The sequence below is a fragment of the Euprymna scolopes genome, chromosome 34, assembly GCF_053919585.1.
Source record: "Euprymna scolopes isolate OS-2025 chromosome 34, ASM5391958v1, whole genome shotgun sequence".
Lineage (NCBI taxonomy): Eukaryota > Metazoa > Mollusca > Cephalopoda > Sepiida > Sepiolidae > Euprymna > Euprymna scolopes.
This window is the reverse complement of record NC_136515.1, coordinates 5,453,507-5,476,185: the sequence shown is the minus strand read 5'-3', so window position 1 is coordinate 5,476,185 and position 22,679 is coordinate 5,453,507. Positions and strand designations below refer to the sequence as shown.

At 27.6% G+C, this 22,679-nt stretch overlaps 1 protein-coding gene and 1 pseudogene across 1 annotated transcript in view; both read right to left on the bottom strand.

Annotated features, from left to right (window-relative positions):
- Positions 1 to 22,679, bottom strand: part of LOC145259046 (E3 ubiquitin-protein ligase MYCBP2-like) — a 563,294-nt gene that overhangs the window by 246,065 nt on the left and 294,550 nt on the right. Inside the window, exons 43-49 of the mRNA XM_080116672.1 lie at positions 20,841 to 20,941; positions 18,887 to 19,090; positions 14,637 to 14,871; positions 12,863 to 12,981; positions 5,633 to 5,720; positions 3,185 to 3,237; positions 1,777 to 1,949 (exon numbers count right to left, since the gene is read on the bottom strand). Of these exons, the coding sequence (XP_079972798.1) occupies positions 1,777 to 1,949; positions 3,185 to 3,237; positions 5,633 to 5,720; positions 12,863 to 12,981; positions 14,637 to 14,871; positions 18,887 to 19,090; positions 20,841 to 20,941 (973 nt within the window). The remainder of the gene's footprint in view (positions 1 to 1,776; positions 1,950 to 3,184; positions 3,238 to 5,632; positions 5,721 to 12,862; positions 12,982 to 14,636; positions 14,872 to 18,886; positions 19,091 to 20,840; positions 20,942 to 22,679) is intronic.
- LOC145259443 (5S ribosomal RNA) lies at positions 175 to 291 on the bottom strand (annotated as a pseudogene).

Below are 22,679 nucleotides of genomic sequence, written 5' to 3'. Positions count from 1 at the left end.
CAGTCTTTGACAGACTATGGATACCGATGTAGGAGTGCCTGTGCGTGAAGTCTTTGTGGCAGAAGGTGCGCAATCTCCAACCACACTTTTCCTCAGTCGACATTGTTAAATACCAGTGGCAAGTGAAGTGTATGTACAGGACGACTGGAAACAAATGCCGAGATAAGCGGAGAGCACATACAGCGTCTAGAATTCTCAAATGGTCACCCATCTGGTACTAACCTAGCTCAATGTTGCTTAACTTTGGTGATCTGATGAGAACCAGTGTGTGAACGCGATTATGCCGTATATTTTTGTACGTGTGTGCGGAAAGCTTACTAAACTCATCTCTGAATATTTGGTCTACAGAGTTAAAACTTGATATATCGGGTATTTAGACGTATAGCATACTTCAGATTGGGTTTTTAGTCAGCAAAAATTGCTGTTAAGGAGTCAAAATTGAAAACAAAATAGTTCCTATTTACAATGCCTCTCCATGGGGCAGAGTTAGACACCAGGGTCGTTTTTTCAATGTGGAGAAAAGGAACAAAAATAAAAATTGTCTCAGTCGTGAAGAATTTCTCCTCCACTGACAGAGAACAAGAAATTGAAGTGTAGATCTGAAGAACAGATACTACACTTTGATCTTGACTCAAAGGCCAAGAGTAGTTGACCATGGCAGGAGTAGTCAAGTATGTTTACATGCACAAATCTATAGATTAAAGAATATATATATATATATTTTTTTTTACATAGTAGTCACCACTTATCAAGGCCCAGAGGCTACTCGAGGATAAGGATTAAAGAGTGTACAGTATGAGAATCATAGTAATCGTTAGTAGTAGAAATTCGGTAAATTTGTTAACTTAAGTGGAACGGCTCATCAAGAACTTGTTTACATTGGACTTGATGTGTATGGGCATGGCTCAAAGGCTAAGGAATAAAGTTGGAGAGTTGTACGTTTTGGTTTCAATTCTAGCTGATGGCACTAAAGTCAGTTTTTTTTTTTACTTTTGAAATCACTATTATATACTATATGAATTAAAATATATTTAAGCGTATCTTATGTGCAGCCTACAATGTTGATCAAGAAAATACTAACTGTGGTTGGTTGTTTTTGTTTTACGCCGAATCTAGTTATTTTGAGGAACGATTTTTAATGGAGTATATTTTTTTTTACGTCAGATTCTATTTAGCCCATAGTTGGGACCCTAACAGGTACTACCACTCTGGGTCAGAGTGGACCTGGGAGCAATGGCAATTAAAGGGTGGCTCCACATTCCCCAAAGCCCGCAAGGTGGGGCCTCACCATCGGATATAGTTTTAGGTCATATCCAGGACCTCTAGGATATTGAGTACTCTTATTATCATAGACGAGTTACCACATATGATATTGTGATACCACTTTTAATACACAAATACATTGTTTACGTTGAAAATTATAAAAAAAATAAAAATCTGGCTCCTTCTGACAAAACCAGGCCCAGATGACTCTCATGAAATATTTTTTTTTGAGTTTTAAATAATATACATCCGAGAAAATGCCGGTGAAAACAATAGCAATTTTGTGGGTCTTTGTTTTGTATGTTTTTGTTTTTTTGTTTGTTTTTTTTGTTTTTTTTGCTTTTAGCTAGATATACAAATATATACACAGACAACTTGACAGATCGATGAACATCTGGGAACATGAACCACCACCAATAACATCAAACAGAAACGTGACCGTGTTCTGTGACAAAGACATACAGGCAGGCAGATACACAAAAGACAAGGCCATCAAACTTGTGTTTTGCTCACCGTGCCAAACGTCCTCCACTGGTTCCTGGTGTGCAGGCTACAAAATCTTTAAGGAAAGCTCTTTCATTGGATTGCCAACAAAACGGTAAATTGCCTTCTAATGCCTGCATAATTGTTGGTGGGTGGGAAAGTGCAAAACCTTTATCCAGAAGAGAAGAATGAGCATTGAAAACCTACAAAAAAAAAAAACAAGAAAGAATTTAAGATAAAAATACAAATTAAAAAAAAAAATAAAAATAAGTACAAATAAAACATACAAATAAAATAAATACAAAAAAAAATTAAAAAAAACTTTACTTTGATCAAAAAAAAAAAAAAAAATTTTAAATATGGGCATATGAGTACGGAATGGCGAAAAAAAAAAAAAAAAAAAAAAAAAAAACTGAAATTCCATGAATTTCTTTGTAATTTAATTGACTTTAAAAAATAAATATCAACAACTTTTTTATTAATAGACTTGCGTGGATGCCCGGCATTACCCGGATGTTTTAAAAGAAAATTAAGTTTTTGGTAGAGAGGTAGGCTCGAACCTGAACCCTTGATGCGAAGATGAACAAGTGTGTTACATCTTAACACTCAGCCAGGACTGGACAGGAAGTGAAAAGTGTTTTAATTTAACGATTAAAAAGTTAAGTGACAGGTGCATCAATTTAATGAGGTCAAACATCACGCGAATTAACTTTAGCTGCAAACCAGTTTTCCCAAGATATTGGGAAAAACCAGCCCCCCCATAAAGGGTGGGGGGGTCCAAATGAATAACAATTGTCTGATATAAGGCGTTTTCCTCACATTGATCGAAGCTGATTGCTTTTCTGGACGTTCCGGCATGAGTGCCGGTAGACGCCTTTATTACGGATTCGCTTATATACAGAAAAGCCAAACAAGCATATGGAGTTTTAAAAAAATTGTAAAAGTCGCCCAAATTAAAGATACACACAACCTCGTTTCGTGAATCATAGACATTATAATCGAGGTAGCATATAAAAAGTTCTAAAAAACAGTAACCTCCCTCCCACCAAAGCCTTCGCCGGACTCACACAAAATATGCACACACACACACATTTTGCCTTTTATATATATATAGATTATATTTGTTTCACAATGTAGAATATCCTCAGGCAGGCAAATACCACTTTGGGTATCCACTAGATAGTTTTGCTTGAGAATATGCATTGTTTTGGGGCTTTACTCTCGACGACTTTTTTGTATTTTCCCCTATCCTCATTGATACACTGTCCCATTATCTGAATTGCATTTAAACGAACTGTTAAATACAATAAAAACTAATCATTTTGCGTCTCCCATATTGTTAAACGGCTAAGTGTTTCACGTGACATTTAACGGTTGACCGTGTGTGGTAACCTAAAATATGAAGAATTAAAAGAATAAAAAAAAAATATTTACATACCAACTGAGCGCCTTCTTCCACAGAATCAAGATCTTCTTCAACATCCTCGGCTCCTAAGAAGAATATGAGAGAAAATATTGTCAGTATTTTTACGTTTGTGCGAAAGTTGTTTGGATACATGGGATCATCTAAATCCAAAAATTGATTGTGAGGATTTTTTTTCTTTCTCCACCATAAAACCATTGTTTAAATTTAAACTGAAAACATTAATCAACGCAGTTTTTGTTTAAAGATAAGATTTTCTGCAGGATAGAAACAGTTTGTGTTTTTTCTGTTTCTTTTTCCATAGCGTGTAGTCATTACAAAAGTAATGATGCTTCATTATTGTAGCAAAAGTCGATACCATACTTTAGGGTAATGGCGCCAAATCCGGGGGTAATTGCGCCAACTAAAAAAAAGTGCTCTTTATATGCGTGGTTGCCAAAAGAGCACTTTTACCTAGTTGGTACAATACCCCAGACAAAGTATGGTAATTGAAATATTGAATTTCAAATGAAACTAACAGTGTCTACTGAACTGTCATGTCGCAGTAATGAAAATATTAAAAAATTACCAATTCAATGAGGTAGAAAATTAATTATTTATAAAAACAATTTTCGAAGACAATTAGCGAAAATTAAGTTTTGTTAAATTGGCCAAAGATTTTCAGTTTTCAGAAAATATTTATCTCCCTTTTGTTACAATCAGAACTCTCCAGTTTCTTTTTTCTCAATAACAACGAAAAACCAAACCATGGGGTCTTTTTTTATTATTTTATTCCTCGTGTGTAAAAAATGTCCGTTTATTAGTTATGTGCACCAAATTGTTTTCGTATCAAGTTTAGATTATATTTGTCAACGTTTAAGTTTTGTTAATTTCTTTGTAAATTTCTCTTGTGTTCAATTCATTAAAAATAAATTTAAATATATGAAGATATAAAAATCAGGTTTATTTTTTTTAAGATTGAACATTTTATTATTACTTGGATTGGTTGAACTACTGTTAACATCCAAGATGAGAACAGTAATCCTAAAAAAATGACAAAACTGATTATTTCACATAAACAAGTCCAATAAGAGGAAGGAATTGCACAAGAAATGCGTGTGGTCACGCGTGAAATGCATCATGAGGATTTTTTTTCTCCATGATAAAAGCATTGTTTAAATTGAAAATGTATGATTTTGTTAATTTAAGTCATGTTTCTTAAATTTTTCTGAAATTTTAAACTAGAGTTCATTTTTAATATCAAACTTAATATTTCATGTAATCCTTATTCACTTTATCCCCACGAGGGCAAAGTTTGATGCAATCCAGCTCTCAATGATCCTTCAATGACGGAACAAAACATACCACACAAAAAGACTTGAAATCACATCATTTAATAAATATATACACTTATTTTTGAAGAACTCAAAAAAGAGAACTCTGTATATTTGTACATGATAATTTCTCTTTTTCAGTTTAAGCGATAAAACGTCTGCACTCTAACAGTTTTTTTAACTGGAATAAAAATTTTAAGAAAAATCTATAACAACAAAACAAAAAAAAAGAAAAATAGGCTAGTTTGAATCAAATATTTTCAAAAATTCTATAGTGAAATAAAATGTTTGAAAAAAAAAAAAAAAATAGGCTAGTTTGAATCAAATATTTTCAGAAAAACCTATAGTGAAATAAAATGTTGAAAAAATAAATGAATAGGCTAGTTTAAATCAAATATTTTTAGAAACATCTAGAGTAAAATAAAATGATGAAAAATAGGCTAGTTTAAATCAAATATTAATAGCTCGGATGGATTGCTATTTGACTTTGAAAATCTGATCACTTTATATTAGATAAAGATGAAATGTAGCATCAGATCAAATATTATACTTTGCTCTTACATTAAAAATAAAACAATTTTAACTTATTTTAAAGCAACATTAGATAACAAATACATTAAATATTTAAATATTCATTATTAAACGGTAAATTTAAAATATTAAGAGACAAAATAATATATACACTCGACTCACAATAAAAATACCACCAATTTAATTGAAAGTCACAATTTGTTCTACAAGTTAACAATATTTGGCTGACTTGTTCACCAAGTCTCACTTACAAATGTCCAACAGTTTTTGTTTTATTGCCATTCACTGAGAGAGGGGGGGGAACACATTGGTGATTGTTTCATCAGTAGAAGAGATGATTTTGAATGGGTTTCACACTCACCGAACCTTAATCTCTTTATCTAATAATGTATATCAAAATCCTGAAGAGGGCCGTCACTAAAGCAGTTATATCCCGGTGCGGTTGCAATGCAGAGGAGCCAATTTGAAGCATATCCGTGAATGGTAATAAAAACAAAGACTGTTGGACATTAACAACTAATACTTGGTGGACAAGTCAGGTATCAATTGAAATTTATTTGTGGCAAGTGGTAATATTAGTAAGGTAAGAAAAGAGGGCATTTTTCCAATAACCACTCACCGACGGGAAGTGTTAAGTCTTTTTTCATTAAAGCCGAAGCACACATGCCACCAAGGTAAGACAATTCTCTTTCCAAATGTAAAGTCGTCTGAAATGAAAAACAATTTTGAAAAATCAACATTTAATATTGAATGCATTTATTATTTATTAAATAATTTTTCGCATTAGACTTGCTTGGAGGTATATTTTAATCGTTCATATATATTTTTTTTTATATTATTGTCCATTAACTTTTTTTTTTATATTATTGTCCATATATCTTTTTAATATTATTGTCCATATAACTTTTTTATATTATTGTCCATATATCTTTTTTATATTATTGTCCATATACTTTTTTATATTATTGTCCATATATCTTTTTTATATTATTGTCCATATAACTTTTTTATATTATTGTCCATATAACTTTTTTATATTATTGTCCATATAACTTTTTTATATTATTGTCCATATAACTTTTTTATATTATTGTCCATATATCTTTTTTATATTATTGTCCATATATCTTTTTTATATTATTGTCCATATATCTTTCTTATATTATTGTCCATATATCTTTTTTATATTATTGTCCATATACTTTTTTATATTATTGTCCATATATCTTTTTTATATTATTGTCCATATAACTTTTTTTATATTATTGTCCATATACTTTTTTATATTATTGTCCATATATCTTTTTTATATTATTGTCCATATATCTTTTTTATATTATTGTCCATATATCTTTTTTATATTATTGTCCATATATCTTTTTTATATTATTGTCCATATATCTTTTTTATATTATTGTCCATATATCTTTTTTATATTATTGTCCATATACTTTTTTATATTATTGTCCATATATCTATTTTATATTATTGTCCATATACTTTTTTATATTATTGTCCATATACTTTTTTATATTATTGTCCATATATCTTTTTTATATTATTGTCCATATAACTTTTTTATATTATTGTCCATATACTTTTTTATATTATTGTCCATATATCTTTTTTATATTATTGTCCATATATCTTTTTTATATTATTGTCCATATAACTTTTTTATATTATTGTCCATATATCTTTTTTATATTATTGTCCATATATCTTTTTTATATTATTGTCCATATAACTTTTTTATATTATTGTCCATATAACTTTTTTATATTATTGTCCATATATCTTTTTTATATTATTGTCCATATATCTTTTTTATATTATTGTCCATATATCTTTTTTATATTATTGTCCATATATCTTTCTTATATTATTGTCCATATATCTTTTTTATATTATTGTCCATATACTTTTTAATAGATTTTTTTTCATTTTGTTGAAAATATTATACATTCATATTTACATATATAGATTTTTTTTCATTTTGTTGAAAATATTATACATTCATATTTAGATATATAGATTTTTTTTCATTTTGTTGAAAATATTATACATTCATATTTACATATATAGATTTTTTTTCATTTTGTTGAAAATATTATACATTCATATTTAGATATATAGATTTTTTTTCATTTTGTATAAAATATTATACATTCATATTTAGATATATAGATTTTTTTTCATTTTGTTTAAAATATTATACATTCATATTTAGATATATAGATTTTTTTTCATTTTGTTGAAAATATTATACATTCATATTTAGATATATAGATTTTTTTTCATTTTGTTGAAAATATACATTCATATTTAGATATATAGATTTTTTTTCATTTTGTTGAAAATATTATACATTCATATTTAGATATATAGATTTTTTTTCATTTTGTTGAAAATATTATACATTCATATTTAGATATAAAGATTTTTTTTTATTTTGTTGAAAATATTATACATTCATATTTAGATATAAAGATTTTTTTTTTCATTTTGTTGAAAATATACATTCATATTTAGATATATAGATTTTTTTTTATTTTGTTGAAAATATACATTCATATTTAGATATAAAGATTTTTTTTTTCATTTTGTTGAAAATATACATTCATATTTAGATATATAGATTTTTTTTCATTTTGTTGAAAATATACATTCATATTTAGATATATAGATTTTTTTTTTATTTTGTTGAAAATATACATTCATATTTAGATATATAGATTTTTTTTTTATTTTGTTGAAAATATACATTCATATTTAGATATAAAGATTTTTTTTTTCATTTTGTTGAAAATATACATTCATATTTAGATATATAGATTTTTTTTCATTTTGTTGAAAATATACATTCATATTTAGATATATAGATTTTTTTTTATTTTGTTGAAAATATTATACATTCATATTTAGATATATAGATTTTTTTTTATTTTGTTGAAAATATTATACATTCATACTTAGATATATAGATTTTTTTTTATTTTGTTGAAAATATTATACATTCATATTTAGATATATAGATTTTTTTACATTTTGTTGAAAATATTATACATTCATATTTAGATATAAAGATTTTTTTTTATTTTGTTGAAAATATTATACATTCATATTTAGATATATAGATTTTTTTTCATTTTGTTGAAAATATTATACATTCATATTTAGATATATAGATTTTTTTTCATTTTGTTGAAAATATTATACATTCATATTTAGATATAAAGATTTTTTTTATTTTGTTGAAAATATTATACATTCATATTTAGATATATAGATTTTTTTTCATTTTGTTGAAAATATTATACATTCATATATAGATATATAGATTTTTTTTCATTTTGTTGAAAATATTATACATTCATATTTAGATATAAAGATTATTTTTTATTTTGTTGAAAATATTATACATTCATATTTAGATATATAGATTTTTTGTCATTTTGTTGAAAATATTATACATTCATATTTAGATATAAAGATTTTTTTTCATTTTGTTGAAAATATTATACATTCATATTTAGATATAAAGATTTTTTTTATTTTGTTGAAAATATTATACATTCATATTTAGATATATAGATTTTTTTTCATTTTGTTGAAAATATTATACATTCATATTAAGATATATAGATTTTTTTTCATTTTGTTGAAAATATTATACATTCATATTTAGATATATAGATTTTTTTTCATTTTGTTGAAAATATTATACATTCATATTTAGATATATAGTTTTTGTTTTTCATTTTGTTGAAAATATTATACATTCATATTTAGATATAAAGATTTTTTTTATTTTGTTGAAAATATTATACATTCATATTTAGATATATAGATTTTTTTTATTTTGTTGAAAATATTATACATTCATATTTAGATATATAGATTTTTTTTTATTTTGTTGAAAATATTATACATTCATATTTAGATATATAGATTTTTTTTTATTTTGTTGAAAATATTATACATTCATATTTAGATATATAGATTTTTTTTCATTTTGTTGAAAATATTATACATTCATATTTAGATATATAGATTTTTTTTCATTTTGTTGAAAATATTATACATTCATATTTAGATATATAGATTTTTTTTCATTTTGTTGAAAATATACATTCATATTTAGATATATAGATTTTTTTTCATTTTGTTGAAAATATACATTCATATTTAGATATATAGATTTTTTTTTATTTTGTTGAAAATATTATACATTCATATTTAGATATAAAGATTTTTTTTATTTTGTTGAAAATATTATACATTCATATTTAGATATAAAGATTTTTTTTATTTTGTTGAAAATATTATACATTCATATTTAGATATATAGATTTTTTTTTTCATTTTGTTGAAAATATTATACATTCATATTTAGATATATAGATTTTTTTTCATTTTGTTGAAAATATTATACATTCATATTTAGATATATAGATTTTTTTTCATTTTGTTGAAAATATTATACATTCATATTTAGATATATAGATTTTTTTTCATTTTGTTGAAAATATTATACATTCATATTTAGATATATAGATTTTTTTTCATTTTGTTGAAAATATTATACATTCATATTTAGATATATAGATTTTTGTTCATTTTGTTGAAAATATACATCCATATTTAGATATATAGATTTTTTTTCATTTTGTTGAAAATATTATACATTCATATTTAGATATATAGATTTTTTTTCATTTTGTTGAAAATATTATACATTCATATTTAGATATATAGATTTTTTTTTCATTTTGTTGAAAATATTATACATTCATATTTAGATATATAGATTTTTTTTCATTTTGTTGAAAATATTATACATTCATATTTAGATATATAGATTTTTTTTATTTTGTTGAAAATATACATTCATATTTAGATATAGATTTTTTTTTATTTTGTTGAAAATATTATACATTCATATTTAGATATATAGTTTTTGTTTTTCATTTTGTTGAAAATATTATACATTCATATTTAGATATAAAGATTTTTTTTATTTTGTTGAAAATATTATACATTCATATTTAGATATATAGATTTTTTTTATTTTGTTGAAAATATTATACATTCATATTTAGATATATAGATTTTTTTTTATTTTGTTGAAAATATTATACATTCATATTTAGATATATAGATTTTTTTTTATTTTGTTGAAAATATTATACATTCATATTTAGATATATAGATTTTTTTTCATTTTGTTGAAAATATTATACATTCATATTTAGATATATAGATTTTTTTTCATTTTGTTGAAAATATTATACATTCATATTTAGATATATAGATTTTTTTTTCATTTTGTTGAAAATATACATTCATATTTAGATATATAGATTTTTTTTCATTTTGTTGAAAATATACATTCATATTTAGATATATAGATTTTTTTTAATTTTGTTGAAAATATTATACATTCATATTTAGATATAAAGATTTTTTTTATTTTGTTGAAAATATTATACATTCATATTTAGATATATAGATTTTTTTTTCATTTTGTTGAAAATATTATACATTCATATTTAGATATATAGATTTTTTTTCATTTTGTTGAAAATATTATACATTCATATTTAGATATATAGATTTTTTTTCATTTTGTTGAAAATATTATACATTCATATTTAGATATATAGATTTTTTTTCATTTTGTTGAAAATATTATACATTCATATTTAGAAATATAGATTTTTTTCATTTTGCTGAAAATATTATACATTCATATTTAGATATATAGATTTTTGTTCATTTTGTTGAAAATATACATTCATATTTAGATATATAGATTTTTTTTCATTTTGTTGAAAATATTATACATTCATATTTAGATATATAGATTTTTTTTCATTTTGTTGGAAATATTATACATTCATATTTAGATATATAGATTTTTTTTCATTTTGTTGAAAATATTATACATTCATATTTAGACATATAGATTTTTTTTTATTTTGTTGAAAATATTATACATTCATATTTAGATATATAGATTTTTTTTCATTTTGTTTAATTATTATACATTCATATTTAGATATAAAGATTTTTTTTCATTTTGTTGGAAATATACATTCATATTTAGATATATAGATTTTTTTTCATTTTGTTGGAAATATTATACATCATATTTAGATATATAGATTTTTTTTCATTTTGTTGGAAATATTATACATCATATTTAGATATATAGATTTTTTTTCATTTTGTTGAAAATATACATCATATTTAGATATATAGATTTTTTTTTATTTTGTTGAAAATATTATACATTCATATTTAGATATATAGATTTTTTTTCATTTTGTTGAAAATATTATACATTCATATTTAGATATATAGATTTTTTATTTTGTTAAAAATATTATACATTCATATTGAAATATATAGATTTTTTTTCATTTTGTTGAAAATATACATCATATTTAGATATATAGATTTTTTTTCATTTTGTTGAAAATATTATACATTCATATTTAGATATATAGATTTTTTTTCATTTTGTTGAAAATATACATTCATATTTAGATATATAGATTTTTTTTTATTTTGTTGAAAATATTATACATTCATATTTAGATATATAGATTTTTTTTCATTTTGTTGAAAATATTATACATTCATATTTAGATATATAGATTTTTTTTCATTTTGTTGAAAATATTATACATTCATATTTAGATATATAGATTTTTTTTCATTTTGTTGAAAATATTATACATTCATATTGAAATATATAGATTTTTTTTCATTTTGTTGAAAATATACATCATATTTAGATATATAGATTTTTTTTCATTTTGTTGAAAATATTATACATTCATATTTAGATATATAGATTTTTTTTCATTTTGTTGAAAATATACATTCATATTTAGATATATAGATTTTTTTTATTTTGTTGAAAATATACATTCATATTTAGATATATAGATTTTTTTTTATTTTGTTGAAAATATTATACATGCATATTTAGATATATAGTTTTTGTTTTTCATTTTGTTGAAAATATTATACATTCATATTTAGATATAAAGATTTTTTTTATTTTGTTGAAAATATTATACATTCATATTTAGATATATAGATTTTTTTTCATTTTGTTGAAAATATTATACATTCATATTTAGATATATAGATTTTTTATTTTGTTAAAAATATTATACATTCATATTGAAATATATAGATTTTTTTTCATTTTGTTGAAAATATACATCATATTTAGATATATAGATTTTTTTTCATTTTGTTGAAAATATTATACATTCATATTTAGATATATAGATTTTTTTTCATTTTGTTGAAAATATACATTCATATTTAGATATATAGATTTTTTTTCATTTTGTTGAAAATATACATTCATATTTAGATATATAGATTTTTTTTTATTTTGTTGAAAATATTATACATTCATATTTAGATATATAGATTTTTTTTCATTTTGTTGAAAATATTATACATTCATATTTAGATATATAGATTTTTTTCATTTTGTTGAAAATATTATACATTCATATTTAGATATATAGTTTTTGTTTTTCATTTTGTTGAAAATATTATACATTCATATTTAGATATAAAGATTTTTTTTATTTTGTTGAAAATATTATACATTCATATTTAGATATATAGATTTTTTTTATTTTGTTGAAAATATTATACATTCATATTTAGATATATAGATTTTTTTTTATTTTGTTGAAAATATTATACATTAATATTTAGATATATAGATTTTTTTTTCATTTTGTTGAAAATATACATTCATATTTAGATATATAGATTTTTTTTTCATTTTGTTGAAAATATTCTGGTTTCTTACCTCTTCTGGTCTGCTCGTCCATTCATAACCAGTCACGATACATTTGAACCCATAAAAGCACGCTTTTTCGTCTTTAAGATAATCCGATGCACTTTCTAAGGAAAATGTCACTTCGTTACCTTTGGAAAAAAGAATAACAAGCATATAAACAGCAAAACAAACAAGTCAAGAATAATTAACATTTTTATTTTAACCAACTTTATTTACCCAGTATTGCCTGGTGGGGGGCTCAGAGAAATATTATCTATTATATAATATTAATATATTATATAATATTATATATGTTAATATATTATATAATATTATATATATTAACCCTTATCCTTGAGTGGCCTCTGGGCCTTGATAAGTGGTGACACCCTTGTAAAAAAAAAAAAAAAAAAGGGGGGGGCAAATATGCTTAACTAAAACTTTTAAAATACACAAAAAACGCATACAAAGTTGCTATGTTTTTTTTGTTTTGTTTTTTTATCGTTGTGAGCTAAAAAAAAAAAAAAACCTTAATCTATTATGTAAAGGTCAAATGTCTGTCTGCATGTTCATCTAAAACTTGAAAAATACACAACACTAACCAAGTTTTTATCTATTTATCTATATTTGAAATATGCCAAACCCTAGATGCATAATATCTAAATTTAAAAAGATTCATTATCTGGGTGTGACGTGATCATTTATATGATTTAATTTTATCAAGACATGCAATATAATCAGGTAAAGAGAAATAACTAACATTTTTCAGTGTTATTTCCCTTATGTCAACTTTTGTCGTTTGTGTACATCCAGAGAGAGGAATAGGTTAGGCAAACTTATTTAAGGCACTTCATACTTTAATGGAATTTGCTCTAATGAACTCTTAGCACTTGTAACTCCTTAACATACATACTCCTGACCAAATCCAGCAAGCAACAAAATCCCACCCTTTCACTAGACAGCCTTCTGCGCTAACAGTTTGTTCCCTTGGTTGGTAGATTTTGGAATTCCCTCCCTGTTTCTTGTAAAAGTTTCAATGTAATGTTGTACCATCACACATGTTGCAGCAGAGGAACATAGGACAAGAAATAACTCAACTCCTTTTTTTTGTAATAACGCCATTTATTTCCAGGTACTTTCCCAAATAAAATGTGATCATGTTCCTTCTCTCTGACCTCTCAAATGTCCTCGTTTGTCTGTGCAAATGGTCTTTTTATAGTCTTTTCCTTTTTTCATAACATCACTTTGCACACGACTCGGCATTCGCATACAGCTGCAATACTCTATTACAAATCAATGTAAACAGACATCTTGCTGCACAACTCCCGTTAGACATGATCCAAAATCGTAGACCCTTACATTCCAAGTAGCAAGTGTCCATATGAAAAATGTTGAAAAACCTACTTAAGGCACCTCATACTTTAATGGAATATGCTTTGATGAATTCACAACACTTGTACCTCCTCGACAGACTTCTGACTGACCTGACAAGCAGCAAAATCTTACCTCTTCACTGTTGAGGTCCCTAGATTCTAAAAAAACCTTGTTCCCTCGCATTGTTAGATATTGAAATACCCTCCTTGTTTCCTGCTTCCCTGTCCTGCAGAAGTTTAAATGTAATGTGAACAAACATCTCGCTACTCAACTCCCTTGTTAGACATGATCCAAAATAGTAGACCCTTACATTCAATATACCTTGTTTGGGGTGAAAAATGCGTAAAAGAAAAAAAGATTTTCATTTTTTTTTTTTTTTTTTTTTAAATAAAACATTAGAAAAAAACAAAATGGAAAGAGTTTTCCCCACCTGGTAAAACAACAGCTGACTTGGGCCAGTTGCTTCCATGGAATTTCTTTAAAACTGGCCAAAGAACGGACGTCGGTTGATGGTCTTCTTCCTCCTCTTGACCAGTGATTGGACATAAAGTATTTTCCTTGAATCGACACGGGATGTACAATTGGAGAGTGTCTTCTGCTTGGGCAGTACCACACTGTGCGTCAAACTCTAACACCATCCACTTAACACTGTCCGTGAACTGAACCTGGAAGGAACACAAGAAAACGGAACATGAAAACGAACAGGAAACAATAGTAGAAAAATAAATAATGGTTAGAAAAATTAAAATGGCATCCTTACTATGATATGTCGACATTGCTTCCTTCCTTTAAAAACTAAATATTAAAAAAAAAAAAAATCTTCTCAACCAGAGATACACATTCTGATTACCTATTCAGATTCTAATTCTTTTAAAACCGTTAAATATTTAGCAAATCTAAATGCAAATTCCATGAAATAAACTTCTTTCCTAGAATTGCCCACCTATGAAAATGTTCCACTGGCATGCTTTCCACCTAACTACAACATGGTCATCCCCTTAAATTTTTTTATGCAAATTTCCACTACTAACGATTACTATGATATTGTCCCATTAACTACTGTACACTCATTAACCCTTATCCTCGAGTGGCCTCCAGGCATTGATAAGTGGTGATTCCTTTGTAAAAAAAACAAAAAAAGCAAAGGTTTAAAAATACCCATGGGCACATCAGATAAAAATACCTTTGTTCAATAAATACATAATGCATATAATACAACTAACTACAAAATGGCCGACATCAAGTCCAATGTAAACAAATTTTTGTTGAGCTGTCCCCTTAAATAATCAAATTTCATCCAATTTCAATCACCAATAATCACTAAGCTGTCGTCTTAGTGACAACTGTACACTCATCCCTTTTTTATTACATTTTCACCCCCAAACAAGGCAAATTGCCACTTTGGTGTAGGGGGCTACTATGTAGGGATTTGGGCAGCAAGATGTCGGTTCACGTTACACTTGAACTTCTGCACGTCAGTACTGTTGGGGAAGCAGGGACCTGGAATGGAATTCCAAAGTCTAGCGGTTCTGGGGAAGAAACTATTGGAGTAGAAAGATCTTCTACATCTACAGTGTGGGGGTGGGATTTAGCAGACTGTCGGGTTTGTCGAGGGTGCTCACATCGTGGGGGCACAAGTAATTGCAGTTCGTCAGAGCATTCACCACTAAAATACTTGTAGAACAGGCAGAGGGATGCAACATTTCGTCGATGGGACAGAGGCTGAAGCTTAGATGACAGTTCAGGGCCTATCAGGTTTGCGACTCTCTTTTGAACCTTGTCAAGGAGCGAGAGACTAGTAGCAGATGCACCAGCCCAAATGTGACAGCAATACTCCATACATGGGCGAATGGTGGCCTTATAGAGGTACAGGATACTTTCGGGTGTTAGTAGTTGTCTAGCACGGTAGAGAGAGCCCACCTTTCTTGCAGCGGCCCTGGCAATGCCTTCAATGTAATTGTTCCAACTCATGTTTCCTGTGAATGTTAGGCCAAGGAGTTTGAAAGATGTACTCTCAGATAAAGAGTCGTTGGCCATTCCTATAGGTGGTAGAGAGGGTTTCTTGTAATTATTGAATGAAACTATATTTTAATAAAAGAAAATATATATAAAAAAGAAAATATATATAAAAAAGAAAATATATATAAAAAAGAAAATATATATAAAAAAGAAAATATATATAAAAAAGAAAATATATATAAAAAAGAAAATATATATAAAAAAGAAAATATATATAAAAAAGAAAATATATATAAAAAAGAAAATATATATAAAAAAGAAAATATATAAAAAAAGAAAATATATAAAAAAAGAAAATATATAAAAAAAGAAAATATATAAAAAAGAAAATATTTAAAAAAAGAAAATATTTAAAAAAAGAAAAATTATTTAAAAAAAGAAAAAGTATTTAAAAAAAGAAAAAGTATTTATTGTACACTAGCGAGAGGTACCCGGCGCTGCCCGGGTGTTTGGAGGTGTGTGTGGAAACTCTGGGGAGGGGGGGGATTAAAAAAAAAAAAAGTAAGTATGAGGATCGAACCCTTGAGGCAAATTAAAGTGTAGAAAAAAAATGTGGACGTTAACGATTGCCCCACTGCAAGATGCTAAAGAAAACACGTTTGAATTTATTTAATTACTTGGATTTAGCAGGTGCTCATTTTAATGAGTTAATGAGGTCAAGTTTGACTGCGGGATAGTATTTCATTTACTGCTGAACACTTGTTTTGTTTTTTTTTACCCATCCAAGATGGGATAGGAAAAAGACTAACCCACATGCGGCGAGCAACAAATGTTGAATATTTATCTTCCCAAAATCGAGCAAATTAAATAGACAGGCGAGCTTTGTTGTTAATGAGATATTACGATTTATATGTGATATAAAAAGTTTTAAAAAGTTGTGAAGTGAGTGACCGCTTCTCTGAAAGAAGCCTTTTGTAAACACACAGAAAAAGCGAATACACATATATACATACATACATACATACATACATACATACATACATTTTTGCTTTTATATTTATAGATAAAAACAAAAAAAATAAAAATATTTAAAAATGGTCTAAGGGAGATAAGCAAGTTTATGTTTAACAGAAAAATCATGTTATCAAGAATTTCCTGTGACAGTGATCAATCGTTTAACATTGGAGAATAGGCACACAGTATCCCAACTCCAATACAAATAATCGTCCTGACACTATTCTATTCTTAAAAATTAATGTTAGATATTGGCAGAGCAATGCCGAAGGTGTATTAGCCAACAATCATTATGATTATTCAAGCCAAAAAGTTTTGTCAACTAAAATGATTTAGAATAATCAAAATATTTAGAATAAATATTTATTTACATTAATTTAGGAATGTTAAGGAGACACTTTAACTGACAACTTTCAAATAATGACATGTAAAAACATCAGGTGATTATCTTAGTAAAGTATACTAATGATGTCATTTAAAAGGGATGATGGTCTTTTTGAAATACAAGGAAATTAGTAAAGTCAGAGTCAAAAGAAGGATAGAGACAGTCTCCAGATCAGTCTCCAAATAGAGGGGCGTCAGAAATTGAGATAGTCAGAATCAGCGTTGCAACTTTCCAAAAAGGGAAAAAAGAACACTCTGCAATAAAAAGTTTCCAAAAATAAAATCCGATGCTCTTTTATTTCCTGGGGAGAATTTCCATTGCAGCTTTCCGTCAAACAAGACCAAAGATCAGATATGTTTCCGAATTGGCCAAATGTTGAAACCCCAAATAACTGTTATTCGTCCTTTGTGTTGTAGAGGTATTTATGTATATTCTTGTCCCGTCAAACTGTATTTAAATGCACACACACACACACAATGAACTCTAGATTAGGCGATCACAATGGTAGATAGTCATAGACAAATACGCGAATATAAGCGTCAAATTTTGAAGTTCGACGTCTTGGATGACAAATATCGAAAAATTAGCCAAAAACATTAATTTCTTAACCCTAAACTGGCCAGTTTTGTACACAGAGGTATCATATCGGTTGGACTGACTTCACTTAATTTCAACGTTTCGAACTTCCGGTCGCGTCATGGGTCATTGATTTTCTTTCACTTTCTTTTCCGTCTTTGCGTCACGGGTTCGAACCTGCCTACTACCACTTTTTTTTTTAACACCTCTCTCCACCCTGGCTGCCTACTGTTATTTTGATTCCCTCCCCATGCTACTGCCATTTTTTTTTTTTTAACACCTTTCTCTCTCCACATTAGCTGCTAACTGTTGTTTTGATCCCCCGCCCCACCTGCTACACCCACCTTTTTTTCTTTTTCTTTTTTTAAAACACCTCTCTCCACCCAGGATTCCTTACTATACCAACTATACACACCTGAGCAACACCAAGTACCCTCACCCTACCCAACTCTGCTACTGACATTTTTTTTTTCTTTTTACCCCTCTCTCCACCCGGTCTACCCCCCACTTTTTTTTTTTAAGGAAAAAAAAAAAAAACACCTCTCCACCCAGACTTCCTACTGTTATTTTAACGCCCCCCCCCCAGTACACACACCTCTCCAGACCTGGGCAACGCCGGGTACCCCCGCTAGTATAACAAATAAGCAGCAATTTTACCCATCCTGAGACGGGTATTCGAGCTGTTTTTGTGGACTAGTAAATTAGCGAGTCAACGCATTAGTTTTGTCTTCATTTGATCCACTTACCTTGTAATTAGCGACCGTGGCTGGTTTGTATGGGTGGTCACTCTCAACGACACGGTAATGCTGACTTGTGCCACTAAATTCAGAATCCACAGAGCCAGTGTCTGGATGGCTTCCCCCACCATAGGTGGTGATCAACCCTTGGTTGTTGATGGCCACTACGGCAGGTAACACCTCATGAATCAGGCCCAACACTTGAACGGCTCCCTATAAAAATTAGATGAAAAAGATTAAAAATGTAGAGAATAATTCATAGAACATTTTAAATATATATATATATATATATATATAATGACAAAAACTGTCTGTCTGTATATTTCTCACACTTTTCTCGTCCATTGTACACCTAAAACCATCATACAGAGAATATTCTTCATAACAAAAAGAAATGGAGACATTCATCCATTTTAGACCTAAATACTAGACCCTGACATTAGGACCAAGCAAGAGTAAGAAATTGTTTAATTTAAATTTTATGTAAGAAATAAACTTTTAAAACAAGCAAAAAAGTAGCTGGATTATTTGTTTTTTTTAATGGAGATCACTTCAGACAAAGCATGAAGTCACTTGATTTAAGGAACTAAAAAAAAAACAAAAACAAAAACTTCAAAGTCAAAAATTTGCCAATGATAAGCGTGTTAGATGAAATAGAACCTGACTTAGGAAACAGCAATTCTTCCCTCTTTGCCAGAAACATCACTCATGGAATGTGAGGACTAAAGGACAAAATAAGGGAAGGGTTAGGGTTATGTGGCTTTTAAAAAAAAAAAAAAAAAAAAAAAAAAATGTACTTTAATTTTTTGTATAAAAATTTCCATCACATCCATATTCTTTGGATTCTTCACACGACTTTTCTTATCTTGAGTGTCATCTTCACAATAATTTCGGTCGATGTAACCTCTGACCTTCTTTAGGTGTATCTTGTTGAACTCAGGAATTTGGACGGAAGTTTGTACAGAACCTTTATTTACTTCACGGGGGTAGCAAAACTCATACTAGAACTGACCGCAAGGACCTGTAGCGCAGTGTATTCAAAAAAAAAAAAAAGTCAATTGTTAAGTAACATTCTCCTGAAGGTTGACGGTTCAATTCTCAATGTGGATGACTGAAAAATACAATTACAAATTATTTACGACCTCTATCCAATCATGGCTGACAGAACGAGAGCATGCTACCCCCATGAAGTAAATAAAGAGTTCCGTTTGAAATTCTGCCAGAGTTCAACAAGATACGCATGAAGAAGGTGTAAGGATGAGAACAATAGTCTGAAGAATCAAAAAAATATGAATAACTAATCCTCATCTCAAAAATTCAGAAATGTAATTTTAAATGCATTTCTGTTAGAATCTGAAACTCTAATAATATAATATTTTAATGCAAAATTTTGGTGTGGCTGAATTGTGTAATATCTGTGCTTTTCTCATCATACCATCCTCCTAGGTATTATTTTCTCCTTTTTTTAGAGATGGTAGTGTTATACCTGCCATATTGTCATGAGACCTAGCATTTGAGGAGTAGAATAGTATATGCTTGTTTGTAATGATACTATTCTGCCAGGTATTACCTCCTCCTTTCTATTCATAGAAAAGGAACGAACATTCACTGCCAGCTATAGCTCTATTAAATTTATTGTCATTGCCAAGCTATTTTTCTGCCATTTCCAAAAAAATAAACTCAATAATGCATTTGAATATATGGAATATATATTAAATTTGTATTTTTTTTTAAGGAATTGTCAGTTTTTATTAATCTGTGTATTTTTTGTGATAAAAATAATTCAAATCAGCTTTTATTTATAGTGAATCAAAATTCATGAGTTTGAAAAATTAAAACCTTACATTTTCTTTTTTTTTTTAATCAAACCTTACATATACTTTTATTCAAACCTTGCAAATATTTTTTTTAATCAAATCTTATTGTCATCTGAAGTATTGCATGTATAAAATGCTAAACTCACCCGTGGGTCTTGCGTTGCAACAGGTCCGATGTACGCTAAGACGAGAGGCAGTAAAGATGAAAACATTGGAGACTGACCCAAAATTTCTTTCGCTTCTTCAGCTGGAGAAAAAAAAAAATGTAAAAAAAGTTTTGTCTTTGAAAGACCAAATAAATCAACAAAGCAAAAAAATATTTAATTGGACAATTCAACATATACAATCTTTTATCAGAGTAGCAACCTTTTTACAAACAAGTACCAAATCCAGGAATGGCCAACTTTTGTGACATCACCAAGGAAGAGGGGCGAGGGTACAATTGTTATTCTTTCTCTTTCTTTGCATATTTTGAACATGAAGGTGTTAGAATTATGTAGAAACAGAATTTTTTTATTTTGAAACAGAAATGCATTTGTATGTGTGTGTGTATGTGTGTGTGTGTGTATGTGTGTGTGTGTATGTGTGGGTGTATGTGTGGGTGTATGTGTGGGTGTGTATGTGTGTGTGTGTATGTGTGTATGTGTGTGTGTGTATGTGTGTATGTGTATGTGTGTGTATGTGTGGGTGTATGTGTGTGTGGGTGTGTATGTGTATGTGTGTATGTGGGTGTGTGTGTGTGGGTGTATGTGTGTGTGTGTGTGGGTGTGTGTGTGTGTGAGGACATCTATCCTATGTACTCCAAAAATTTTTGATCTACAGATTTGAAATTTGGTATATAGGGTATTCAGACGTGGAAAAACTTTAATTGGCTTACATTCAGAAAAAAAAGGCTGCTAAGGAGTCAAAATTGAAATACGCCTGGAAGTATCCTGTACCTCTATAAGGCCACCATTCACCCACGTATGGAGTACTGTTATCACATTTGGGCTGGTGCATCTGCTACTTGTCTCTCACTCCTTGAAAGGGTTCAAAAGAGTTGCCAAACTTCCGGAATTCTGCTTTCCCAACTGTACTGACATGCAGAAGTTCAAGTGTAATGTGAACAGACATCTTGCTGCTAATCTCCCTTCATAATACCCCTGAAACTTATGTCACCGATAGTAGCCCCCTACTTCAAAGTGGCACTGTGCCTTGTTTGGAGTGAAAATTGAATTTAAAAAAAAAAAAAAAAAAAAAAAAAAAAAATAGTACATGGGCATCAGATTTTTATCTATTTGTCAACTGTTTCACGATGTTTCATGCATAAATCATTCATATGACAAATTACTGATGTTAAGAATAAGTTGGTTTGAAAATATTTTTTAAAGATTGCGCAAGCTGGCCTAATGGTTATCATACTTGACTCACTATTACAAGGTTTTGGTTTCGATCTCAGCTTAAGTATTTTTTTTTTTTTTTACTTACAAGAAGTGAACTGTTTAGAAGAAACATCTGTATTATTTAATTAAAATATAATATTGATGCATATTTTACGACCGGGCAATGCCGAGTGCCCTGCTAAGCAACACTAAAAACTAAATAAATCAGTTGGGAAACATTATCAATCATGTTAGAAATTATTTTAATAGTTCAATCATAACTTTGGTAAATACGTATTGGCATTATAAATAATTTAATGTACGATACAAAATGTAAATAAAACTTTGAGAAAAATATTTTTATTTGTTACAACAGGAGAAAAAAAAAAACGCGCGCGCGCACACACACACAAGTTGCCTCAATTTTATTAATATATAGATTTGGATGTGATTAACTTAATTTTTAAATAGAAATTAAATATTAAGTACAATTCCTCGAACCCTAGTACCTATGCAGAATATGAACCATGCTGAAATAATAACATTATTCTTAAGATGAGGGGGGGGGAGCTTTGTTAACTATTCTGTACTTTCACCTAATATATTAATAAACAAAAGGTAATA